Source organism: Daphnia magna, linkage group LG10 (assembly GCF_020631705.1).
Source record: "Daphnia magna isolate NIES linkage group LG10, ASM2063170v1.1, whole genome shotgun sequence".
Taxonomy (NCBI): domain Eukaryota; kingdom Metazoa; phylum Arthropoda; class Branchiopoda; order Diplostraca; family Daphniidae; genus Daphnia; species Daphnia magna.
Window position 1 is genome coordinate 917,593 of NC_059191.1, and position 25,969 is coordinate 943,561.

Here is a 25,969-nt window from a genome sequence, read left to right on the forward strand (position 1 = left end):
GTCGGAATGTGATCGGTGAAAGGAACATAAAAAAACATGGTGACTGATACAGGAAATTGTGACTGACGTTCGGTGGCCCGCGTAAGTATATATACACATGCAGTAGATTGTGAAATATTGAAAGTGAAAAAAAACCGAAACAAGGCCAATTCTCAACAGGAGGTTTTCGATTAATACTGCCATCCAACAGCCATCCTATACTAAATGACAGGCTCTCTGATATTAGGTAACATGAAGCGTGTTTTCTCTAGACTGATCTTGATACACGTCTTGTATAACGATGGGAGTTCCAGATCACGCGGTGCGTCAAATGCGCGTTGTAAAACGTCAACTTTTGGTTCACCTGGATGGTCGCACGAATGCGTATAAAACATGTGAAATCGGGATGATTGCTGTGGCCTTTATCTATGTGAGCACAAACCGGAATGGCAACGCTATATAGTCCGCCAACTTAGGCAAAGGTATGCGTTTGCCACGTCCTTTTTCTGTCCGCCAGTATATTTGGTGTCGTCCAGAATATTAAAAAACAAAAACAAAACTATCTGTTGAATAATATAGGAAATTCTCACCAGGAGAATTTTCAGCTGACGCATGGCATCTGCGCTGCTAGCTGTGAGGGCCGATAAATTATGATTACAGCCAACTACTCACCTTTTAAAGGTTGAAAGCGTTCCAAAATGTAAAAAAAAAAAAAAACCGGAACGAAATAATTCGTTGTGTCTCTCTAAGCAGGACATTATAAAGATCAAGAAGCAAGTCAGCTGGAAATGAACGTGAATGCGTGCCGAAATCTGCATGCCAAAAGTGAAACAAGGTGGAAATTGTTTCGCATTGATTTTATTTATTCGTTATCACCGAATGTGAAAATCAATTGGAATGAAAGCCAAGTGAAACGTCGTCTGAAATCCAGTAGGTTGCATATTTGTGTTTGTTTTTTTTGTACTTAAGAATACCTTTAGAAAAAACGATGTTAAAAGTTAAAACTAATATCCATTCTAAAATAGATTGTCATACGCTGGTTCGAATGAGACTTATTTCGTGAGATTAGTGTTTATGGTAAAAAATCAAAAAAAAAAACAAGTGAAAGCGAAAACCCTTTGTGCTCTGCATCGATTTTTATCTCGACGTTCGGAAATTAATAACTGGAATTTGAAATCCCGATTTCGTGACTTCTTTCGGGACTTTCATTTTGGATTTAAGTTCCTTTTCTAATATTTGAAAATTCTGTCAAAACGTATTAGGAATTGATTCATGGCAATTACCCATCAAGAAAATAATTTACATAGTCGTACACCAATAGTGAACTTGCCCATTATTAAATTAAAGAATTGAAACATAGATTTACCAGCAGGTTTTTTTTGTGTTGACGTTGATGCCCAAACATCAATAAAGTTTGCGCGGAAATATCTTCTCTTCGTAATATGCGGAACCTTTACTGTGGAAAAGTTCGTCGTTCCCCACGCTCCACCTCTATCTCCGCCATTTCACCGATGATAGTTTCCACGCAATACTAGGACAAAATTGCCGTTCCGTCACCTTCTTGTAAACGGTGGAAGCACACAATTCAAACATTTTAAAACGTGTGCCTTCAATTGCTCTGGTAATTAAACACCAAAATCATAACATCCTATTAGACTTAATCCCAAAGTACCAATAAGAAATCATGGGTATCAGATGACATCATCACTGAGCTGAGGGCGAATCGCTTTCTGTATACTGCTAAATGTTTGTATTGGAGCCTATAAACTCTGCTGAAAACCACAACTAATGGAAAATGCAATGTGTACCTTGTTTTGAAGATAGCTAATCAAGCTTACTTCACCCTTTTAGTAGGTGCTCCGATTTGGGAAAAGAGCGTTCAACTATGTTTCAATAGATATTGCTGCCAAGGAGCCAACTCTTACCTTTACTGTGTAAGTAATTTCTGGTTAAATTATTTTTGTTCAGTGCTGCAATATATTGATTGGCTTTTTTTTTTCATAATTTTCAGGCTCTCACAAGTTAAAAAGGTACATTTTGGAGTCCACAGTGCTCCAGAGCTTGTTAAGCAGTCTCTGTAGTAGAACTGTTGCTCAGAAAGTTCCAAACACAACCATTAAAAGTAACCAATTTTCCTTATATTTTGTGAATAGTGAAACAATTGACAGTTGTATTGCAACAGCATTTCTTACGGGAGGTACAATTTACTACATATCTAGTCTCCAGCGCAGCAAAAGGAAGCACTGGTATCAAAGTGCTTCCTATGCTCAGACTAACAAATGGCAAACAGAATGCAGAGGTACGAAGCCCAAATGCGACTGTTTGAACCAGAGGCAAATTTGCCAGTTCTCAGTGAAGTTCCACTACGGCCGAAAGCTGGTTTCCAGTATATTTATAAATGGGACAGTACAACTAAACGTAAAGATTGGAGGGCTGATGGCTATCGATGGCGACAGAATGCCACTGTCAAATTCAAACACGATGAAGCCAACTGTAAACGTTATTACTTCAAATTAAAAGTAGGGCCGGGGAACGACTATACAAACGACTTTTCGAAACACGCAATAGAGTGTTCCTTGTACGATAAACAGCTTTTGATATGGTATCAAGGTGACGATTCAGTTGTTGTTGATTTTTCGCATGGAAACGCCAAAGATACCGAAAAAGAATTCCGTCGTACAACGCCGTCCATCTTAAGCCAAATGAAGAGTGTCAAGGAAAAATTACCTCTGGAAGTGTATTCTGAACTGATACATCAACCTGAAGGTGACACAATGGATGCATCAATGAACACTCAGCAAATCCACAATGCTCAAAAATCTGCCCAAAAAGCCGAACATTTGTCGTTGGATACTCTTTGCAACCTGAATGAACTACGTTCCGAAACCCATTTTGTTAGCGACATCCATCTAGCACCAAGCCTTCTAGTCATTTGTTTCAAAACAAGTAATTACCTGTTAGCATTTGTCCATGGAACGACGGATTTTCATTCTATTATTACTTATCATAATTTTTTAAATTTCATTGACAGATACAATCGAGGAATTCAAACATCTTTTCCATCGAGAAGATTTGTTCACACCATCTCTGTCATACGACAGTAGCACGTTTCAAATGGACGACTACAATTTGTCAATCTTAACATACCGCCAAACTGAATTCGAAGACCTTCCAGTGACTCCACTTATGTATATGATCCACGAGAAGAAGGTGGAAAAGGCGCATAATTTCTTCTTTATGCGACTAAACGAACTCATCCCGGAACTCAAAGCAGTTGAAACAATGATTATAGCCACGGAAAACGATGAAGCCATCGTCAATGCCATGCAAAAGTATATCCCGCACGTGACAATTTTCCGTAACTGGCAGCATGCCCTTCAAGATATCAACAAAAGTCTTCAAAATTTAGAAATTACAGACTGTCACGAAGTCAAAGAGTACGAGAGTGACTTTATACGCCTCCTTGATCAAGAGTCTTGTGGTGATTACAAGTCAATTCTTGCTCAAATGTATTTGAAAAAATGGAATAGGGTAAACACAGCATTCTTATTTATTAATTTATTTCTTTTTTTCAATTTTCGTATCATTATCGATTTAATCTTTTATTGAAAAAAGGATTTCTCCAATTATTTCGACGAGCATATCGATGGACATATGAACAGAATGGGTGCCTGGGCTTTTCGTCCGTTCGGCTTGTCGCTTGACGCGATCGATTGCTCATCAAACGAGTCCTTGTATTCAACACTAAAACGATTCGATGGATGGAAATCATACACGATAGATATGATGGTGGTCTCTTTGATGAGAATCGACGAATTTTTTATGGATAAGATCACAAGAGGACGATTGGGTCTCGGCGATTATGCGCTTAGAGATCATTTGAGTGAAACGTACTCTCAAGAAGATGCCGTACCAGACGCAGTATCAGTCGAACAGCTCATCAACTTCATCGAATGTGAAACAAAATCACGGAGGAATATGAGAAAGCGCATGAGCGGAACAAAACGACCGTTTTTAGTGGACATAGAAATTAAGGAGGAAACGGAAAAGAGACGACAGATCTCACAAGTATGAACATATATTTAAATATTCCCATTTGCATAAAATTCTTTGCAATTTTAATTTGTATTCAGGCCGTTGACACCGTTGTTCAAGAGCTGTTGGAAGACGAGGCCTAGTTTGAAGAAAAAACAAACAATAATTAACCAAACGAAAATATAAAATGCTCAGCAAGTTACTGTGCTACTTTTCCATGTCTAGGTCACGATCAAGTTGTGATTTTTATCGTCAGGTTTCTATATTTCTCTAATTATTATTATTTTTTTTTATATATACAAAAAAAACTCACGACTTTTGTTTTGGCCTAGTGTAGCCATTCAAATAGATTTCTTGAGTCATTTATATAAATTACTGTGGGAATTTATTTTCAAACGTTACAAGATTTAGTGATGCCGTTGGCAATTAACAAATTAACTGTCTGTGTCGTAGTATGGCAGTTGACGGAGTAACTTGTGAAACATTCGAGATTTTGGGCTAATGTTCCACAAGACAACTGAGAACTCCGAATAGCCAAGATAAAACCGATAGTCAAAAAAAGGTTGCATCCTTATTCTTTGTTTCATTTTTCTAGTTATTTTTTGATTTTGCCACTATTTATTGCTAATGGCTGGTAAAAGCGAATTCAATCTGGCAAGATGTACTTCACCGTTTCCCCACTTGGCGGTGTAGCAGCATAATAATTTGTTTCGTTTCGTTTAGTCGCTTTCGATTATACTAGTTTAGTATTTATTTATTGTAAACTATCGCTTTTTCGATTATTTCCACGCTGCTTAAAGAGTTTGCTGTTTAAATTTTTTGAAATTTGATCATTATTGATACAATCGAATTTAAATTAAATTCCAGTACCAAAATGGATTATGTTGCTGATGGTACTGCTATTTTGTCCAATGAAATCCAGGTATGAACACAAAGAGTTTGAATTATTTTTTGGTATTAGCTTCAAGATAAAACGATTTTTCGTGATTTAGTTACATATTCCTGAAGAAGGCATTTCAACACTGTCAAGTGAATTGCTAAACTCCTTTGAGAAATCTAATCTAGAGCATAATGATGTGAAATCTTGTAAGTTATTGGAGAACACAGATGCTAGCGAAAAAGAAGTCTGTGTTGGTTCAGTTGTTGCAAATCATTACAATCAGCTATCAGAAAGAGGGGTGGCAGAACGAAAGGAAAGCAGAATTTTTCACATGAGGAATCTAAATAATTGGATCAAAAGCAGAATCATTGGTTTGATATTGATGTTACTTTAAAAAGTGAGACCAAATATAACATACTTTGGTTTTTACAGGAAATATATTAGATCGAATTAGGAAAGAAAATGGCCCCCATTGTCGCCTCAATGTGCTTGATTTAGGCTGTGGAAAAGGTGGTGACCTGTTAAAGTGGGAACGAGGGCATGTACATCATGTAGTGTGTGCAGATATTGCTGAAACTTCAATCGAGCAGTGCAAAGAACGTTATGCGAAATTGAAACATAGGTCTCGTCAGGTATTTTCGGCTGAGTTCATTGCCGCCGATTGCTCCAAGGTAAATATTTTCATATTTTTTCAACTACTATTACTATTACTATTTTCTCAATCCATAAAGTTCACCAGTCAATAACTCCATTTTGTTTTTCATAGGAGAATATCATGGAAAGAATGGAAAATTGTGAACTGAAACTAGACTTAGTCAGCTGCCAGTTTGCTTTTCATTACTCATTTGAGTCTTTGCCACAAGCTGAACAGATGCTGGCAAATGTTTCATGCAATCTTCAACCTGGTGGCTATTTTATAGGAACAACGACAGATGCTTATGACATCATGTAAGATCCACGTAGAACACATCTGTGACATCCGGTAATGTATAGAATCTCATTCAGGCGACGACTCAGGCGCGATGAAAACCCTGAAAACAGGAAGTTCGGCAACTCAATTTTTAGTGTCGAATTTCCACCCGAGACTCTTTTAGATCCCCCTCCTCTATTTGGCGCTAAATATAACTTCCATCTAGAAGAAGTTGTTGATTGTCCGGAATTTCTTGTTAATTTTCCAACATTTGAGAAGTAACGTCGTCCTATTCAATTCTTGTTGGAAATGACTAATTATCTTCCTTCAATGCAGATTAGCCTCGAAATACGGCCTCACTCTTGTACAGAAGACAAGATTCGAAGATTTTGTTCCACAGGAATTGGAATGTGGGAAAGATTTGCTGATGAGGATGAAAGCTTTGGAGGTAATCTATCAATTAATATTTTAACTTTAGAAATACATAATTCCTGTATCATTGCTTATCTAAGGCGTATCCCCCGTACACTAATCAAGAACCGGTCAGTACAGATCATTCTGATTATCTTCACGCACAGGAATATCTGAATTCGTACTCTACCGCAGAAGGATTCCGTCCTAAAATTGGAACGCTCTCAAAGGCTGAATGGGAAGCTGTTTGTAAGTGTCTCTTTATTCGCGGTCAATCACCAGTCTTTTGTTGTGGATATTAGTAATCCCTTCTGTTTCTTTTTTGCAGCGCTTTACCTGGTTTACATTTTCCGGAAAGAGGATCTCAATAAAGACAGAAAACGGAGGCATTCCTCCTCTTCTAATGAAGAAGATAACACGGGTGATAAGGGGAAACGCCATTTATTAAATTGAAGTCTCACCACACAGTATGCATCTCATAATTATTATTAAACATTGCGTCTGTACCGTTATGTTGGCTTGCGATATTTGCATTGTATCCATACACGGTACATGGTCAACTGTTTTCCTCGATTTACCAGTAACCTCCTATCAATTACGTTTTGTTCTTCCACAAGGCCAGCTCCTTCGAAAAGCTTTCGAAGCTCATCTAATAATGCAAAAAACTATGAGTTGCAGACCACTTAAGAAGCTTCAGAAAACCTCACCCTGGCTGAAGAAGTACACCCTCGTACCATCTCCTCTGACGAAAAAATGTTCCGAAATGCATTTACCCGGTTTGAAACGTAACTCAGCCATATCATAACGACCATAGTCACGGAAAAATATCCGTCCTCCAGGTTTCAGCTGACGACTGAGTTGCACAATAGTTGAACTAAACCTGCGAAACGAAAAAGCTGTTAAGAGCCAAAAACGATACATTGGTTTTGAACAGCGTTGGCATACTTCTCGGGGCTAATGGCGGAAAGTACGAAAATTACGAGGATTACGTCCAAGCTGTTTTCTGGGAACGGAAATTTAACATTGTCTTCGGAAATGTCGCATACAAAGCCATGACACCTGGCAGGGTCATATTCTGGGTTACTCTTGACCAGCTCAACTGCCTTAGGTGCAAAATCACAGCAAAAAACAAAACTTTTCTTCAGAGTGTTTGCTTCTAACAAGGGAAAAACAGTACTTCCAGTGCCACATCCAACTTCTAGAATTCTAAATCCAGCTAGCTGACATGGGGCACTTGCTTTGGTAGCATCTGTTGCACTTGAACTTTCTATATGCTCACTGCAGAGTTCTGGAAGCTCGGTAAAGAGCCAATGCCTGTCCTTAAAAAATTTGTTTTCGTGTGTGCTGTAGAATGTGTCCCAAAACTGGCTGGCTTCTTTTTCATATTTCAGGGCAACTTCTTCATCCATGAATGATGAAGAGTTGAGCTTCAACTTGGCCTCAGCTGCTTCCACCTGCTTTTCATCCCATACAACATTATCCCTAAAACAAAAAACGAAAATAATATAAAATCTTAGTAGCAATAATTTGAATTAAAACAGTTGCATCTCCGCACTACTCATTAAACTACCAAGCATTATGGTGCCATACATCTTCTTGATTTTTCAGTGTCCTACCATCACAGGTTTCCTTTAGGGCAGGTTTCTTTCGGAATCGTGTGGGATCATAGCGGATGTGTAAACAAGAGAACCAGCTGGATAGGCTTTTGGACTGGGCAAATTTTTTATAGCGACGAAAGAAACCCATAATAATATTACCAGGCATTATGCTGAAACACATTTTGTGGATCGGATAAATTTCTCGTGCCAAACTGGGGTCGTTTGAGTTCACTGCTACTTGAAGATTCCTCCATTAAATTTTGATATTCTTAGAAACAGACTAAACAATTTGCACGCGACATAAAAAAACCTTTCGTTTCGTCTGTTTCGTTTACCAAATTTGCCATGCCAGACCACAGACTACGAAGTAAAAGACCACGATCGCAATATTGGGCTCGGTGGACATGCTCGGTCCTGCCGATGGTGGCGCGCGCAACGTTTTGGGAACTTTTCTGGGGATTTTCTCGTTTTCCCTACTGAACCAATGTTTCACACACCGGTTTTTTCAGGTGTAATTTTTATTCTACTACCTATGTTTATGTATATTAATTATGCTTGTCTTATTTCTAGTTCCTCTGAATTATTTCAATTTTTTCGATCTACCCTAGCGATCCCTAATTAAATGTTTTATTTGCCCCGGTTTTTCTGAATTACGAGAATGAATAAAATGAATCGTGAAGCACAGCATAGTCTACACAAGGACAGACGTAGACTATGGTTTCCGTTTGTTTTTCCCCTCATCGCATTACTCAAAAGAAAATGTCAAGAGGATAGCCGGCCACGGTAACTTGATTTATTTCCCGACAGGGATTATGTCTAGAAGGGCTCATGTGTACACCAACGATGCTGATTTATACGATATGTCTCTCAATAGATGGCGTTGCTGTAATATGGATGAAAAACAGGTTTGAGGGCAGTTCAGATATATTTTATACGTTTTGTGGGTTATTGTGCTGCTGCTCCAGGACTAGTTTTTTTTATTAAGCTAAGATAACGGCGGACTATATGGTCACGTTTTTCCGATTTTTAGGTTTTAAGACATTTTAGTTACGAAGTAGAAGCAATGAAATCCAATTATAGGCTTTTATTCGTCGCTAGATGGCGTTTGAATTGACAAAAAAATTTGCCACGCAAAGTGACCATAGTAACCACGGGTGACAGGCTGACAGCTATGAGAGAAAAGAGTTTTGTATGTACCTGTAACGTGTTTTTATGAAAATTTATCAATGATACTAGTCTTCTCCCGTCCTCGAGACGTTGAAGTACTCTAAACCCAAACTGAATAAAAAAAAAAAAAAAGAAAAAAACAGTGCTTAAGTGATTGCCAGGCAATCCCGTATACTAAAGCAGCTGCTCTACTATTCGCACGTTAAACATATACCTACCTACCTACCTTATCAATGATACGGTCTGTTGATTGGAAGGGGAAAGGTTTTGTAAACAGTTCGTCTTATGCCCACATTTGAAGAATTGACAATGGATATCATTCTGTGTGTCAGTCTGTGTGTCAATAATCTTGATATTACAGAAGAATTGTGGAATGGTTTATTTAAAAAAGTGCTACAGAATCAAATATCAAAAGCAACAGTAATGTGACAGCCAAGTTAGTGGATGTAGCTGAGCTAGAGCTACTAAAAGAAGAAAACAGAAGACTGTAAAATAAATCATATAAAAAATGGGGAAACCACCATATTGTGAACGGATCTCCAAACTGTTTGAGCGGTTATGGGGAAAAGAGAGATTGAAGTGTGTCAGCGGCTAGCCTTAAAAGAAAAATTATTTCAAATGGATACACAGTATTCAAAACAGCTGGAAGCATTAAGACAGAAATGAAGTTCAAGATTTTTTTTCTTTTCATTTTCACCAATATTATTTAGTCTGTGTAGGCATTATATACTTATTTCATATGTGCATATTTTTTGGAAATTGTTAAAATTTTTCAGGAACTAGATTTCGGGAAATTTCTTAACAAGTGCAAGAAGATTGAACAAAATGCTAAAGCGCAACAAAACAATAAAAGACTTCCAACCTCCACCCACAAAGATGTTAAAGGTATTTGACATTAATAAAGTTACTTTTTTGGTATTCTTATATTTGCAGGAAAAACCTAAAGTTGGAGGACAATAGATTTGTTTCCCCTTACTAGTTTTGTAAAACAAATGGTAAATTGGTAAAATGAAACAACATGTGACCTATTACTTTTAATAAATTGTTTTCAAAAGTGGAGATTGATTCCAAATCTTCAGCTTCCCAGGCAGACACCGATCCACAAAGCCATGGGTGATAGATGATATTCACAGCAGGCACAACTGTGTTGTAAATTGGTATCACTTTTACAAAGCCAAAAAGGTATAACAAAAATGGCATTTTTAAATTTTTTTTATATAGAAACCAAACCATTAGGTGAATACAATGACTACCATCAGTCCCCCAGAACGAGAGATAATACTATTGAATACTCTGTTGAATAAAAATTGATAGAAAAACGTTTATATATTGATCCATGTTTCGTTTCCTTTACATAGGTTAATAATCATACTGAATCAAAAGAGGCATCAAGTGAAACAAGATTTTAAAATGATAACAGTTGGAAGCGCATGTGGAAATTTCGAAGAACGCTACCTAAACGTTACCTTGAGTCGCTGATTCATCTTGAAGAAAAAATAAGTTATTTTTATAAATTGAAGTGCATATCTGGGCTCCCTTCTTTTCTGTGGCCCCGTTTCCCCTTGACTTATGATAAGCCCGTAGGGGGTCATGCCCCTACTGTGATCAGCAGCAAAGGTTGTGAGTGCGCTGTCCGGAAAGGGGACGTGGGGGTCCTCAAGTTCTATGAGATCATTGGAGGGCGAAGAGGCTACCCACAAATCCGAATTAACGGTTAATCGCTCACGTAAAAACTTGTCCGAAACCTTCCATCCTCTTCCGGCTTCTCTTAGCCACGCCCCGGGTAATCTCCCCGGGGACCCAAATTCAATTCATTCAATTAAACTACTAACTACTACTTGGATAATACAAATTTTTAAAAAATGTTAATTTTGTGTTTCTTCGATTGATACATGTTCTTCGAATACTTGTCTTTCATATTTTCTTTGTGTTAACACTATACATTTCTGACCTTTAAGAATTGTAATCTTAAGACTGCTGATTTACAGTTCTGATACTGTAATTTGCCTTTGAATTACCACCGATCCAATTCCAATCCTATTATTGGTAATTTTCTGTTATACGAACTTTAATCTCATACTTACGAGAGTTTTACTTACCTGCAGAATAATTTTATATATATTGGTTTATCAGATGTATTAGAATGCTAATATAGATATGATTTTAACTCATTCGGGTATCGATCCCTAAACTTTCGGCGTGCATTGCCGATGCTCAACCGTTGAGCCATGAGTTATATTTAATTTTGCACTAATATTAGAAGGCACGAAAAGATAATATTGTAAAGGCAATTTTTATAGGCTCGTAAAAATATATGCTAACCTGAATAGAATTTATTCGAGGATCATAGCCTTGTGGCAGAACATTGGTATGCGGATCTTAAGGTCTCGGGTTCAAATCCCGGGTGAAGGTTAGCAGATTAAATAGAAACGAATGTTACTACGAAATTCAAGTTCAGTGCATTTCTATTAAATGTATTTATTGTGGGCATATTAATAGGAAATTATCTTGAATCATGCTACAAAATATTCTAAGTCCAAATTTGTTGAACTCAATTAACACGAAAATATAGATGATAATCTGATGTGAAGTATGGCTTGGTGGTAGAGCATCGGTATGGTATCCCGAAGGTTCAGGGTTCAAATCCCATAAAACTCTTATAATAATTATTCAACAGATTCTGTTAAACAAATATATATTACAATCTTATATGATTACTATTGATTAAGCAATATGAAAGAGATCACTCGGCAGAGGATGCCGGCGGTTAAACTCCGTTGCAAAGTGTCCAAGTAACAAAATATGCGTGCACGCAAACAATTCAAAATGAACAATTTTTTAAAATTTGCTATTAGTAACTATATCAAATATTGCCAAAATATCCGTCCCATTACTTCGTAATGGGGAAGTTTCTCAACCCGACTGGCGACGTGGAAGATAGACACCTGGGAAGGTTGGATGCCCAGGACACCCGGAACCTCCTGGGAATCGAACCACGAACCTTGGAGTTGCTAGGCGGATGCGATACCTTCCTGGCAACCCCCCCTATATCCCCCCCATTGATGTTTGATCCCGTATGTACAACTTTGCACAGTTACCTTATTGTATCGAAGACTTATATTGTTAATTGATATCTGTTATAGCTCAATGGTAGAGCGTTGTACTGGAATGCTCTATGCCTTGGGTTCGAATCCCATTCGGGTGTAGCGGAATTCAGAGTCTATGAACGATTACATGTAATTGAATGTAATTTCGTAGTCTGCGATCTGTGGTGAAGCAAAGTATATTGCAAATTATTTTATTTGTTTTTTTACTAACAAAGAATAAATTGAATAGGATTGATCTTTTACTATGATGTTCAATTGTACGTACTTCATCCCAGTTGTAATGCTCCAGGTTAAGCGACTGCTAGCACCGTTGAAGAATAGGACTTTATACATCTTTGGTTAAAGCACTCTAATTTTACTTTTAGAGATTTTGTAACTCATAATTATTTCCACAGAAATTGAATTTCTGCGAGCGTTTTATTCTCCCAATGGAATTTATTTTTACATTGAAATATCCCTTAATTCTTTTTGGAATCGAACCCTAAACCTTCGGCGTACCAGTCCGATGCTCTACCTTTGAGCCATGAGTCATACAATTAAATTTTAACATTTACCAGGAGCTTAAAGGTAACTTGTTCACACATGTAATAATAATGTAAAGTAGCACAACGTAAATTACTAAAACTCTTGTAAACTATTAACGTCAATACTCAATAGAGTGGATCAGCAAACATATTGTGTACTTTTTACCTCTGATGGGATTTTATCCACATACATTCCGAGCCACAATCCGATGCTCACCCTTTAACCCATGATTCGTACATGGACGCGCACAATACCATCTTGTTGCTTAAAGGCAACCTTTTCCCATTTGTAAATCATTGAAGTATAGTCGATGTAAACAAAATAAAGCATTCGACCAAGGTAGCCATTCAATTTTGTAAGGATTTAAACCAAAGACGCTATACTCTAACAGATTCCAAACGCTAATTGGATAGAGAATCTGCATAGCTATCTAGCAGAAATGTTTTCCAGTCAGGTTTCAAAAATAAGCCCAACTTTTCTCTGTGTTCAAGTGGTTGTGATAAAACCACTTTGATTTCGTTTTAGCATAGTCGTCTCCGCTATTCTTCCTGCATGCTAAAAAGCATTGTTGCAGAAAAATGTGGGGGTTTCCCCTATGCTTTGTTAGCCATACCCGAGACATTTTTCTGCAACCTCCTGTACCTGAACAACGGCAGTGCGAATACGCAGTAGCGTGGCAACATACTGGTTGTGACTGGAAAGTTTTTTCCAGATAAGACGCTCTTCTTCCGACGTCGCTATTTCAATCCGATTGAGCAAGACATGTTCCTTGGCTGCTATGTTTACATATAATGGACCATCAAACGAATCAGCACTTGCGTCTCATCGAAATCAGCTTCCAAGAACGGTTCTTCGGCGTAAATGATTCGAATTGACAAACCGGGACCAGGAAACGGGTGACGTTCCAGTAATTTTGTGGGCGGATCCATCTCGCGACATAAGGCTCTTACTTCATCTTTATGGAAGTCTATTGGGAAATATTGCGAAAAGAGTGATATCTTACTGGAATGCCATAACGCAAGAAAACACCTTAATGCAATTACCTTCTAGAGGTTGTACTACACGGCTGTGAAGGCGCAACTGACGAAAAATTTCGGAATCGTTATGATGAGTCTTTACTGTCCATCACAACAACAAAGTTTGGCGACCATGCACGTTGGTGGAGGCATCGTGGAAAGACAAACTTGCTTCGACAACCTAAAACAATTAAAAATATAAAATCTGATCGCAAGTATGAAGAAGAAATGAGAAGTTACTGTCTGTAAAAGAACTCGGTCATAGAACAAGTATTATAAACCGTAGAATTTGAGATGACAGGATGACGTATTTTGGAGATTTTGGCCAATCATAAGATCCTAAACAGTCCAGAAAAGTATCTCAAATTTCCCGAAGATTGAACCCGAGTTGCTGTAAACTAGTGACGACCTGCTCGGATTCGTCTTTCGCAGGAAACCGTTATCGATATGGATGGCCTGCACTCGCGACGAGTCGTCACCCTGGAGAAGTGCTTTATGGATAAGGGCAGCACAAACGGCAGAATCGACCACGCCGCTTACCAGCATAAGCACGATCTTATCACGCCCGACCGTGTGCCGGATGTAATCGTTAAACTGCTGCTCACGTTTCTCCAATGTGAAACCTTCTTGCAATCCACAGATACCGAATAAGAAGTTGTGCAACATTTTTCGTCCTGTTACTAAACACCAGCCATTAAGATCAATGTTTCGCACTCAATGGAAAGGAAATCAACATACCGTTTTCAGTCAAATCATGGAACTGGTCTCAGTAATATCAGCAATAGCGGAAATAATATGATGCGAAGATTTTGCGACGCAACGCAACCCTTCTGCAACCTTGTCTACACTGTCACCATGGGTGAGTAATACTATTTGCCGAGTCTCTAAGCCTTTAAACAATAGGCACTCCGTTTCTACTTGGATCTCGAATTGCCCATCGCAAACATCTTTTCTCTCCGTCGTTCCACCTTAAGAGAACAAAACAAAATCATAAAAACGTTCTAATTATTTTACTACATAATTGTTATTTCTGATATGTTAAATACTGCTTAAAAAACAAACAATTTGAATGAAAAAAATGTGATATAAAGCAGAATTGGTTACCTAATTCTTTGTTGAGTATTTGCTTGCCATAACAAATTCCCAGCACTAGAACATTGCAGGGTTGTAGTGGGACATCAACCTTATACACTGAGTTAGGACCTGTTCAAAAGTAATATAAAGTTCTTTTTTGGCTCAATCATTTCATCAATTTGACCCTAAGCATTAATATGCATATACACTTCTATGTTTCCAAAAGTTAAGTGTAGCAATAACATTAAGCGGAAAAGCCAACTAAAAAATGTCTGGGCTTTGTTTTTGGTATCAGTCTTTACCTCCTGAAATTATAATTGCTTTATACCCTTGTTGAAGCAGACAGGCAGTTGGGGTTCCAAACACTAGAATATCACATTCCACACATTGGTCTCCAACTCTGTAATCAATAACCTAAAATATAAATTTTTTTTATTAATACATTTTTTATATCATCTATTACCCATAGCTTTGTGAATGGTTGTCTGCCTGGGAAGCTGAAGATTGTGGAAACAATCTTCACTTGTGAAAACAATTGATCAAAAGTAATAGGTCACATGTTGTTTCATTTTACCAATTTACCATTTGTTTGATAAAACTAGTAACAAGAAACAAATGTATCGTCCTCCAACTTTAAGTTTTTCCTGCTTATTTAAGAATACCAAAAAATTTAATTTATTAAGATGATTATAGATTTGTCAAATACCTTAAACATCTTTTTACTATCTTTTCAATGACACGCAGTTGGCATCAAGACATCTTATGTTCCTTACTTTCTTCTTCAAAGTAGCAGGCAAATATTGAAGATACGAGCAGAGTAATAGAATGCTGGTGTAGCCACGGCCATGTTAACTCCCTCTCTCGGATTTTTTCCCAAAAGTTGTTGCCAATTTCGCGTATCGATTGTGAGAAAATGAGGCAAGATATCGATTTAAGTGTCCCATAACCGTAACGCCACCTATGAATTGAGTTTTAAGGGTTGTTATTGTTATAACAACCCATATGTTTATACATACATTTTTTCACACTAATTAATTAAGCCACTTTTTGTTTACTTTCTGAAGTACAGACGACGAAAATGAGCGAAAACATAGCGAAAACGTAATACATCACAAGTTCACAACACAGCCGCTGTGGCGCTTTCGTTATGGGATAGAAAGACTTTCAGGCCAAAAAGGCAATGGGAGGGCCCGCCATAAGCGTGGCTACACTAGTATTCTATTACTCTGCTCTGACTCTGCTCTAGGGCTCGGCCCCGTGTCCAATGGGTAGGTATTTGGGCGAATGGGTAGGTCTTCTCGGCAAAAAAATTGGATCCGGTGGGTAACGGTTCCTAAGACTTTGTGCCCACTACCTACCCGGGTACCATGTGGGTAACACAATATCGAAAACCGTTTCCATTTCCCGGGTTCAAAACCCGGTTATCCCCTATTTCCTACCCGATTACCCGAGTTTTTCCCTGAAATCAAGTGACGCCCTTTGAATTTCCCGCCACAAAAAATTTTTTTTTGCTGCCCTCCATTTTAATTTAACTTGGGGCTTTGCAAGCCGCCATTTTCCAAGATGGCGGTGGGTATACCCGGTTTGCCCATCAAATCCGCCCAGCCTACCCACTTTGGCAAATAGACTACCCGGATCGCTCATGGGCGACTTTTTTTGGCGACGAACCGCGGGTAAACCGGGTTTTCGAGAACCGGGGCCGAGCCCTACTCTGCCAGAGTTATAGAGTTGATGGTACGCTCACCCTGTAGGATTTGGCCATAAGGCTTTGTCATAGGGTTTTGGGGATGTTTTCCAAGTGCTGGTCACGTGACTTGCTGTTACTAATATACCCTGCTGCCACCACCGTAGCGTTGTAGAACTAAGCCAGTAAGCGTTTCCAAGGAATCGTGAGAATGGCTGGTTCAAATACCTCAAATGGGAAATTACCCAAAAAAATGTCGTGTTTTATTTGCGGCAACATATACCAAGACGAGAACAGACGAGTTGGTCTGTTTCATGTACCGAAGAAGAACTTTTCCAGTTGGAAATTTGTGCTACCTGAATTGTTGGAAAAATCAAGACTTTGTGACATCCATTTTGACAAATGTGATGTATTGAAAGGAATCACAGTTGGTAAGGACTTTTATCCATATGACAGATGGAGATTGCTTCCCTCAGCAATACCAAAACATTTACTGGGTAAGTTAAAATTAATATTATGGCAGTCTACATAATAACTGTATAAATTTGTCCATACAGTAAAACAAAGTGCAGCTGCCAGTCGCACTCAAAGTCGCACACCTTTGAAAGACATTTTTAGTGTGAACCACACAGGGAATCAACCTACGAACTACTTTCCACCAAAAAAACGTAATAGTAAAGGATCTACATCAATATCACAGACTCCAGGTAAAACAGCTAACATGTAGCATAAATTAATGACGACTAAATTAACAATTATGAACATTTACTAGAAAACAAGATAGCAATGGATGAAGATGAAGAACATTCTATTGTAGGATGTGCTATCGAGAACACTCCAGGTAAAACAACAAACATGTAGCATAACATAATGACGACTAAATTCACAATTATGAACATTTACTAGAAAACAAGATAGCAATGGATGAAGATGAAGAACATTCTATTGTAGGATGTGCTATCGAGAACACTCCAGGTAAAACAACAAACATGTAGCATAACATAATGACGACTAAATTCACAATTATGAACATTTACTAGAAAACAAGATAGCAATGGATGAAGATGAAGAACATTCTATTGTAGGATGTGCTATCAAGAAAAGTAATGCACCTGAAAAAAATTCCCCTAAAAGCAATTTCATAGAGAATGACAAAGATGGCATGGCAGATTTTATTTTCAAAAAACATACGAAAAAGAAATGTCAAATAAGACTGCCTACGAATTGCAATCAATGCTGGTTACTTTACAATATTAACCGGAAAGTTCAATCAAGACCCACTTGAGGTGAAATTGAATTTGATAATAAATTTTTTCATACATTTAATACTGTTTTATACAGCGTTTTTTCGGAATCGTCCGCGGAATCGACGACACTCCAACGGCACATTCTTGGCTGCAAATCTTCCGAATTTTATCGGTTTACAATCCCACAAAAATGCATTTAGTTCGAGGCAATATAGATAATGAAGAAAATCTCCGTGTTCTCGTTTCTTATGAAGAATGTCTCCTAAACAAGTTTAAAGCTTGCGAAAAAGAAGCAGCGCGAATTCGTGAGTCCTTCAAGGAACAATTGTTGGAGGAATTATCAGTCCGGTATGTCGATGTGATGGACAATCAATCTAGTAATGATGAAGTGAAACATGAAATGCTTTATGATATGTGTGGTTATCTCGTGAAAACTCGTGATTCTGTATGGATACATTGCCCTAACTGCAAGAAAGGCCTTATTACGAAGTATGAGGATTTGCCTTCAACTTTCTTGTCTGCTGACTACACTGCCGATCGGAATCATGGCGGTCTAACCTTTGTTACTGTAAATTTTTTTAAATAATTCAACTGGTGGAAAATGTGATGAGCAATTTTTTACGACAACGATAGTCATGTCTACATATCTAATTGCTATGAAACTGTGATGTCAGAAATATGTAAATTGAAACTGTTAAATGTCTTTTGTTTTGAACACGAAGAGTCGCTGCCATATATAATTCTGCAATATGTTCACATACGATTTCATACAGAGTCAAAACGATTTCGTAATTTTTACCTCTCCAAAGAAAGAACGCAGATGAAAACGAATAAAAAAATGTCAAGAACTTCTATTCACGCAAAAAATACATTGCCAAAACCAGAAGTTAACATCAATACAAAGGTTTAAACAAACTCGCGCGAAAATATTTCGTTTCATTGCACCAAACAACCACCAGGCGCCTCTGCGGTAGATAAGTAACACTTGCGGACAAAGCCTTATGGCCAAATCCTACAGGGTGAGCGTACCATCAACTCTATAACTCTGACTCTGCTCTGCTCTGTCGAAACTATCTAAACATATCTAAACCATCTGGCATCGCTGCGGCGCCTAGTTGTCTGCATTGTATTTCCGCCGCAGATCTTAAATCAATCCAGACTTCCAGAGTCGACCGTCGACACGCTGCAATCGAGTCACATAAGCATGATAATTAAAAATCATGCGTGTACCCTAACTCCGTATGAGTAAGTAAGCTAAATTTGTAAGCTTTTTGTAAATGTTTTTTGATATCCCTTTGGTAGAAACTTGTCTTGCTGAGCGCAAAATTAGTGCAACTGATTTTCTTTTACTCAGATGACGAAACGAGGTGATGTCAGCGTCAGTTTTCGTTTTGTTAGTAAAGGCATGAAGGAGGAATGGCAAAGGATCATGATGGCGGCACTAGATGGCTAGCCACTGGAAACTCGGTAATTGAATGATAGGATTGATCTTCCTTCTTAGGTGCTAGGTTCCCATGTCTTGGCATTCATTCTGTAGCATGTACTGTAGGCATGGTTTCATTTATAACCTTATTGCTGTTTTCATTCTTTGACTCAGTTGCTAATACGATGCCTTTCTTTTAAATGCAATTAACTTTTGTGATGGGAATTAGCAAATTGTATGTGTATAACCATGGTACAACTAAATAGCGTTGGAGTAGCATAAACATTATCTACAATAAGTATAAGTAGCATATGAATGTATGCTACTCTTACGTAGTTGTTTGAGTGGAAATCACTAAAGTGTATCTTTCTTGTATTGGTTTAGCAGCACAAGTTTATGCAGGTTGGATAGTGGACAATGGCCCAACTCTTCTCACAATTTTCCTGTTCATGCAAGAAACATTAAGTTAGCTCAAAAGCTAATCAAATACCTTGACGTGACTTGGCATTGTCACTAGCACAAATAAAGCTACAGTAAATTCCTGCAAAATTAGGTAACTGAATTAAGCTGACTATTAAATTAGTTTTTTAGTGTGTAACATATATGTGTGCAGTAGATACAAGTATTTGTGCATGGGTAGGCTTGACTGGCTTTTTACAGAAACACAGGATGGTGAACATAATTACATGAAATAGGTGAGTGTGTAAGAAATGTTGAGTTTTTTTGAAGATTATCTTACGATGAGAAAAAATTGTAAGATAGAACAATTTATCAAACATTGGTGTTGCAGTAGGATTGTAGAGAAAATGTATCACATCAAGTAAATCAAGATGGCAAGGGAAAAAAACAGATTAACACCTAATGACCATGAAAAAAGGCAAGCACTATTTCAAGTAAAATGGCTTCCAGTATGTGAACTTGTGTTGTGATATTGTTGGAAAATTATACTAAATAGTAATTTCTCTAGCAATTGTAGGATATCCTCCACTGTCAAAGTATTAGAAGCTTTGGGAATTTTATCTGACCAGAAATATTCCAAATAATTTGCATTGAAATTGAAAGAATGTATGCATGAAGGTGAAACTGTAGTTTCTTGGAAAAAGTGTTCACAGTTGCATTAAAGCAACAGTCATCAAAGTATGGAGTAGGTCTTCACATAATTTGATATTTATGTAATCAATGATCATTTTCTGTTGTCACTGTCAGATATCTGGGCAGCAAAGGGGTTTATGTTAGATCCGAATTGACGATTTGTTGAAGCACGTAACTTTAAATTGAAGGCAATTGCGAATAACGATAGTAAACCGGATGTTGGTAGTGAATTTTCTTCATGACGTATCTTAGTGTGTGGTAACCTGTTAGCATTACTTAGGAAGTCATGCATACTGGTAAATCTAATTGCATTTTCATCTCCTAAAGCTAAGATTATATACATTTTCACAATACGACTATCGTTTTCTTGTTGTACTGGCGTTTTTAATTATTTGATTAATTTGCAGTTAGATATTTGAAGCGGTTGAAGCATTCTTTCAACAAGGTATTTTGGTTTTGGTTGATATATTTTCCTTATTCTGATCCTGTTACTTAGGGTTATAATTGAAATGATACTTAATCGGATATTTGTTTTGAAACCTGAATAATGCTAAAGCTTTCGCCACCCGTGGAGTCGTTGCCAGTTACCATCGGCTAGTTAAGCAGTAGTGTCACGATTATTTTGCTTTGTGAATTTAAATTAAACGTTAAAAGTAAAAATTAATACATTTTGCTGTTTGAGCAGGTTGCAGGTGCGATGGGAACATCAGCTGCTGGTTTTACCACGGAACATAGGGTGATGCATAATAGCAACATAATTCTTTACTAAGCTTCTGTTTGCCAAAGGATATTCTATTGGGTTACACGTAAAACATCCTAATTCATCTGGCTGGGAACAACACCTGATCATTTCAATGTAAGTGCCCAATTTATTGATTTTTATTTTTGCTTTGTGTCATGGTCTTGTACTGTAGTATTCGAAATAACAGTTTTCCGATTCGTTGCGCGACGAATACTTGGATTTCTATAGACAGTGTTGGCCGTTCTTTGCGCTATGAATTCCCTTCACCCTTGTGTTTTGTTTTGTGTTTTGGTACTCTACTATACCTACGTTGGCATCTCTGATGACTTTGTCAGCTGCTACTTCGTATACGTTACTTTGTGAACTAACGAAGTCAATTCCCAAATTCGCCGAACTTTGAAAACCTATTTTGTTTCAAGCAATTTTATTTATCTACTAAGTATTAAAACACTAGAATTTTCGTTTAGAGCTTTTTTTTCATATTTTTATTTCACAGATCAAAATTATTTTCCGAAATGACAAGCAATCTCAAGTAACGAAATGTTGGCTTTGTGAAAGAAATCGAGGGAAAGGAAAAGACGAAGAAGTATAACAATGATTTTGTTTCGATGCTCAGAAAACCTGCGTGCTTCTTAAGTCTGCAGGTTGCGCTTTTTGTTGATTTTCTTTTTTTGTTTAATTCGCGTCACATTTAAAGGAAGGGTCAAATTTTACATTATTCAAAGTCGCTGCCATTGCAATTTTGCCAACCAGTTTACATTTAGTTAATTTGTCCGCGTAAACTGAACCAAATAGGCATTTTGTTTTTGCAAGTGGAGATCATGGAATAGTCGGCGACCAAGGAAATTCGGCATTATCTTGTCTTTGGCACATACATAAACAGGAAGTACCATTACCTTTTCCTGCAATTTAACTATGGTATGGAAGTAGCCTCCTATTTGCTCCAAAGTCACACGCTTCTTGTATTTTCCAGTTCGTTTAAGTGTAATCAAGTCGTCCTTCGTCAAAGGCTTCAGTTCGGGCTCGCCTAATTGCCTCCATAGATCTTGGCTTATGATGGACTCGAAGCACCCACCGTCGATCACCATCTCCACCGGCCGCTCGTTCATCTTTACCTGGATCGATGCCGTTATGTTGGCGTCTGATTCTCTGAGGAAGCCTTGTTTGACCAATTGCGCGTCCATTCGTTCAATGAATCTTGATACTTTAGACGACTTCCTAGGAATTTCCTCGACTTCTGTAGCGAACGTGACTCGTTTAACTGGTCGCGAGGCGATGCCTTTCGTGCCGTCTGTTTCAGATTGGACGTTCATCTCAATCGCAGGCTCGTTTACCGCTTCCGTTATGAAATCGGCTACAGAAGCTTTTATGTAATCGGTGTCCACAAATTCTTGGTTCCTCTTCTCAAATTCAATGGTAAACGGTATAGTGGCCAATACAGTGGATTCTCTTTCCGGTACGTCCAACACCAGGATGTCCTCCGTTTGGGCTTGCTTTGACATATGCACTTCTGTATTGCTGGCAGTAGATTCAGTCATCATCGCTGGATCATTTGGCAAAACGGCTTGAACGGTACTTATGTTATTTAACACACCTTCGTGATTTTTCTGTTCATTGGCCATTGCTTCCCGTGCCTGTTGCCTCCGTAGAATATTCCTAGTTCTGTTCAACTCATTCGTGGTTTGTATCAACAAAGCTGTCAGTTCTTTCTGAGTGTTTTCGTTCTCTCCTTCCTGTTGTTCAGCCATACGGAGTTGATTATCTTTCTCTTCCAACTGCCTTTTCAATTCCTTGCGCATGTCGGCCGCATTTTCTAGTGCCTCAGTTAGACTAATATTTGCCCTCTTTAAATCCGCATTATATGCCGTCTTCCAATCAATGCCTTGTTGTTGAGCTTCCGGTTTTTGTCGAAGGGTGGTACTAATTTCATCCCGTGTCTCTGCTGGAAAAATAGTGGCACCAATCTTGTTCTGGGTTGAAGGCCGATCGCTCTTGTCTTGCGGCAACAAAATGCTTCTGGAGTCTGTTGTAGGCTGGTTGGGCTGTGCTTGTTGTCTGGTAGCCGATCTTGTGGCGAATCCGTACAACTCAATTAGAAATTGTCCGCACAAAATGCATCCGGTTACCATGAAAAGTCTTATCAGCCATTCTGGGTTAAGTAGCCCGCAGAGAATGAACTCAAGGAATGTAAAATCCATTTTGGAGTTGATTTTAAGTTATGGAATGCTTGTAACAACATTCACTGTTTTGCCATATACATATTGCGAACGTTAGCCAGAACCCACCACTGCTCAAAATCGGTTTTTTCAAGAAACATCTTCTTTAGAACAAAAGCAATTTTAATTATGTAAACGGAATCTAATTAATTTGTATTTTCCACGTAATGTTCGACAATGCAATTGCTTGAATTCATTTTTTAAATAATTTGAAATGAATTTTTAGTTGAAGATGCTAATGGTACTAATAGGGATCGGCCCCGACCCTAATCGGGGCACATTTTTCCAATCGGGTAACGATTAACAATGTCTCGTTAATCGCTTGGCATTATTTATTAATTGTAAACAATGCCCAATTGGCATCTACGAGTTGGAGACTGTCTGTTACTAGCTGGCCTGATTTGCGTAGACACTTTCAACCGTCCTTGTTGGCTGCTGTTTGTTAAGAGTGAAATTACTTGGTTGATTAACCAGTTGAGTTTCTCTAGAAATTATTGGCGTCGCTGGGAATTGGAGTAGATCCAAGATTCGACCTTGAGTTGGCGTAATGGTACAAGTTTATTTTCTATAGGGTGGTAGGTGGTGGCCCTAACAACAGCGTTTTAGTAGCCACAGAACAGTGATGTGTCGTGAGTTCTTGGGCAACCTTGTTGTTGTACAACCTTGCATGTTCGACAATGCAATTGCTTGAATTCATTTTTTAAATAATTTGAAATGAATTTTTAGTTGAAGATGCTAATGGTACTAATAGGGATCGGCCCCGACCCTAATCGGGGCACATTTTTCCAATCGGGTAACGATTAACAATGTCTCGTTAATCGCTTGGCATTATTTATTAATTGTAAACAATGCCCAATTGGCATCTACGAGTTGGAGACTGTCTGTTACTAGCTGGCCTGATTTGCGTAGACACTTTCAACCGTCCTTGTTGGCTGCTGTTTGTTAAGAGTGAAATTACTTGGTTGATTAACCAGTTGAGTTTCTCTAGAAATTATTGGCGTCGCTGGGAATTGGAGTAGATCCAAGATTCGACCTTGAGTTGGCGTAATGGTACAAGTTTATTTTCTATAGGGTGGTAGGTGGTGGCCCTAACAACAGCGTTTTAGTAGCCACAGAACAGTGATGTGTCGTGAGTTCTTGGGCAACCTATTCGTTCGAAGGACAGGTGGTCTCATACTTGCAAATCAATGAGAACGAACGAAAACTTGTCTCATTTGATTATCAGTTTTCTAACCTGAATACTACTGACGAAAAAGCAATTTGGTACGATGTTAGGTAAAAAAAAAAATAAATGAAATGTGTTTCTGCTTCAATACCAACCCCCTATCCATTATAATTGTTTTCATTCATTCGTCTGTATTTAAAGGCAGCGAAAAACGGTCAAATCCGTCAGTTTTTCAACTGCTTCCATCCTCTACCAACACTCAACATGAAGGTAAAGTTAAAACAAAGAAGTTTTTCTAATGTATTTTCATTATTTAGATAATTTCCGAATTTTCTAGTTCTTGATTGCCTTCGCATTTGTTGCGCTGGTCGCTGTTGCCAACGCTGACGATGATTATGACAAGCCGTACTCGACATCGTATTATTCTGTCCCATCTTATTCTGTCCCATCTTATTCGGCCCCAGCTTACAAGGCCCCATCTTACTCGGCCCCAACTTACACGAAAAAGGTCGTGGTTTATCCGCCTCCACACTACGAGACCGTTCAATACGTAAGGCATTTGTCAAGCACTCGCAAAATTGTATTTTCTAACAAATCAAATAAATATTCTTAACAGGCTGGCTACACCCGTGCTGGCAAAAAAGGCAAGAAAACTGTTCCAGTCTACAAGACAGTAGACAAGTACTAGGTACCGGATTGACGCACCTATGTTGCATTTTAAGCTGAATATGTAGTCCAACCATCAGCACAGTGCATCTGTCTGCCTTAACTAAAACTATTTATTTCAAAAAATTTTATTTTTCAAATTATTTGAAAACTTAACACCGTGAATCAGGGTCGTTATGCATGCTGTTGTGTGCTGATGATGCTGGATTTTCAAATATTAGTATACATTCGTTGTGATTGACCAGTAGAACAATGGAAAATAAAACGAAATGCTTTCCTATGACAGCAAAGAAGCTATTTATGAATCAAGTCAACGTATGTGGGTACGACTTTTTCCTTGGCAACGTTCGAAATTGCATTTACTTGTTTAGTTAACACTCCTCAAATTAGTAACTTGAATTTTGAGAATGTTGTGTTTAAAGAAGTTTTCTTTTTTGTGGTCATATCAATTGACTGCTATCCTCTTAAAAATTTGTCAAGAAAGATCTGTCAGATATCAGAAACGGTAAAATGTTTTTCTTGCATCTTGAAGTGAAACTGTCGGAGCCTTTTTGTTGCCGGAACAACTTTCTCAGTCTCAGTGAAAACCACGATGCCCAACTTCTGTCTGCAAGCCAATTAAATAGATCAAGGAAAACTTGTTGTCAAACATCCGTTTAGATCAACAGTCATCGATCGAAACGTGAAGATTCGGCTATTTAAAAAATAGGTAACTAGGCATTTCACTCACTAGCTTTTTGAATTTGTTTACTTCTTAAGAAATCTGAAATCTTACTGGAGATATTCAAACACTGTTTGGCTGCTGATGTTCAAAGCCGTTGTCAGTTGGCATTCCGCATTGCGACTAGTGTGTGAACGGGTATCACGCTCCTCACTGAAACAGCATCTGTAAACGTAGAGGGTGATAATATGTGTAAGCTAGCCTTCACGTGCTTGTTTTAAGTGTTCGTTTCAGAACCACAGTATATCCCTTGATTTTGATTCTTTGATTTGTAATTTAGAGAGTGATTTAACCATATATCATCTGGTTCG

The 25,969-nt window shown here is 38.1% G+C and overlaps 4 protein-coding genes and 2 long non-coding RNA genes across 37 annotated transcripts; 4 read left to right on the forward strand and 2 right to left on the reverse strand.

The window, feature by feature from the left end:
• Positions 1-1,433: 1,433 nt before the first annotated feature.
• LOC116932621 (mRNA cap guanine-N7 methyltransferase) lies at positions 1,434-6,775 on the forward strand. Of its 2 annotated transcripts, XM_045180521.1 has the most exons (12): positions 1,434-1,600; positions 1,831-1,913; positions 1,991-2,101; positions 2,635-2,925; positions 3,011-3,510; positions 5,007-5,265; positions 5,327-5,565; positions 5,661-5,842; positions 5,900-6,082; positions 6,141-6,252; positions 6,317-6,464; positions 6,544-6,775. In XM_045180521.1, exons 4-12 carry the CDS (start codon positions 2,682-2,684, stop codon positions 6,666-6,668), a joined length of 1,992 nt encoding a protein of 663 aa, XP_045036456.1. In that variant the 5' UTR covers positions 1,434-1,600; positions 1,831-1,913; positions 1,991-2,101; positions 2,635-2,681; the 3' UTR covers positions 6,669-6,775. The 2 variants fall into 2 exon arrangements, with proteins under 2 accessions (XP_045036456.1, XP_045036455.1); XM_045180520.1 differs by lacking the exons at positions 1,434-1,600; positions 1,831-1,913; positions 1,991-2,101; ... (5 more) ...; positions 6,317-6,464; positions 6,544-6,775 and adding exons at positions 3,595-4,047; positions 4,113-4,380 and having other exon boundaries at positions 2,270-2,925.
• On the reverse strand, positions 6,641-8,210 carry LOC116932598 (tRNA N(3)-methylcytidine methyltransferase METTL2). 3 transcript variants are annotated; one of them, XM_032940378.2, is made up of 5 exons: positions 7,973-8,210; positions 7,786-7,908; positions 7,161-7,697; positions 6,923-7,095; positions 6,641-6,864 (listed from the first exon to the last, which is right to left on the reverse strand). In XM_032940378.2, the coding sequence occupies exons 1-5, from the start codon at positions 8,065-8,067 to the stop codon at positions 6,725-6,727; spliced, it is 1,068 nt and encodes a 355-aa protein (XP_032796269.2). In that variant the 5' UTR covers positions 8,068-8,210; the 3' UTR covers positions 6,641-6,724. The 3 variants fall into 3 exon arrangements, with proteins under 3 accessions (XP_032796269.2, XP_032796268.2, XP_032796270.2); XM_032940377.2 differs by having other exon boundaries at positions 7,786-7,917; XM_032940379.2 differs by lacking the exon at positions 7,786-7,908 and having other exon boundaries at positions 7,973-8,207.
• A 578-nt stretch (positions 8,211-8,788) lies between these two features.
• On the forward strand, positions 8,789-10,589 carry LOC116932636. 2 transcript variants are annotated; one of them, XR_006652424.1, is made up of 3 exons: positions 8,789-9,975; positions 10,036-10,162; positions 10,339-10,589. It is a non-coding gene; the product is annotated as an uncharacterized LOC116932636 (long non-coding RNA). The 2 variants fall into 2 exon arrangements; XR_004399616.2 differs by lacking the exon at positions 10,339-10,589 and adding an exon at positions 10,202-10,308 and having other exon boundaries at positions 8,790-9,975; positions 10,036-10,137.
• Positions 10,590-12,247: 1,658 nt separating this feature from the next.
• LOC116932627 lies at positions 12,248-15,577 on the reverse strand. 8 transcript variants are annotated; one of them, XR_006651909.1, is made up of 10 exons: positions 15,409-15,576; positions 15,166-15,346; positions 15,005-15,102; positions 14,733-14,831; positions 14,367-14,596; positions 14,169-14,308; positions 14,038-14,108; positions 13,869-13,967; positions 13,656-13,809; positions 12,248-13,579 (listed from the first exon to the last, which is right to left on the reverse strand). It is a non-coding gene; the product is annotated as an uncharacterized LOC116932627 (long non-coding RNA). The 8 variants fall into 8 exon arrangements; XR_006651910.1 differs by having other exon boundaries at positions 13,869-14,308; positions 15,166-15,219; positions 15,285-15,346; positions 15,409-15,577; XR_006651911.1 differs by having other exon boundaries at positions 13,869-14,308; positions 15,166-15,219; positions 15,285-15,349; positions 15,409-15,577.
• Positions 15,578-16,419: 842 nt separating this feature from the next.
• On the forward strand, positions 16,420-21,636 carry LOC116932624. Of its 20 annotated transcripts, none has more exons than XR_006651686.1 (14): positions 16,420-16,883; positions 16,944-17,093; positions 17,293-17,361; positions 17,427-17,672; positions 17,728-18,878; positions 18,988-19,100; positions 19,441-19,609; positions 19,670-19,751; positions 19,847-19,964; positions 20,024-20,200; positions 20,263-20,444; positions 20,556-20,593; positions 20,645-20,753; positions 20,834-21,636. XR_006651686.1 is itself a non-coding variant. In XM_045179584.1 (9 exons), exons 1-5 carry the CDS (start codon positions 16,598-16,600, stop codon positions 18,217-18,219), a joined length of 945 nt encoding a protein of 314 aa, XP_045035519.1. In that variant the 5' UTR covers positions 16,455-16,597; the 3' UTR covers positions 18,220-18,882; positions 18,988-19,100; positions 19,441-19,609; positions 19,670-19,751; positions 19,847-19,895. The 20 variants fall into 20 exon arrangements, 17 of the variants coding, with proteins under 17 accessions (XP_045035519.1, XP_045035522.1, XP_045035516.1 ...); XR_006651684.1 differs by lacking the exon at positions 17,427-17,672 and adding an exon at positions 17,159-17,227 and having other exon boundaries at positions 16,421-16,883; positions 20,834-21,634; XR_006651685.1 differs by lacking the exon at positions 17,293-17,361 and adding an exon at positions 17,159-17,227 and having other exon boundaries at positions 16,421-16,883; positions 20,834-21,632.
• A 2,299-nt stretch (positions 21,637-23,935) lies between these two features.
• On the forward strand, positions 23,936-25,222 carry LOC116934437. 2 transcript variants are annotated; one of them, XM_032941972.2, is made up of 4 exons: positions 23,936-24,381; positions 24,473-24,541; positions 24,609-24,821; positions 24,888-25,222. In XM_032941972.2, exons 2-4 carry the CDS (start codon positions 24,536-24,538, stop codon positions 24,957-24,959), a joined length of 291 nt encoding a protein of 96 aa, XP_032797863.1. In that variant the 5' UTR covers positions 23,936-24,381; positions 24,473-24,535; the 3' UTR covers positions 24,960-25,222. The 2 variants fall into 2 exon arrangements, with proteins under 2 accessions (XP_032797863.1, XP_032797864.1); XM_032941973.2 differs by having other exon boundaries at positions 23,936-24,369.
• The last annotated feature ends 747 nt before the right edge of the window (positions 25,223-25,969 follow it).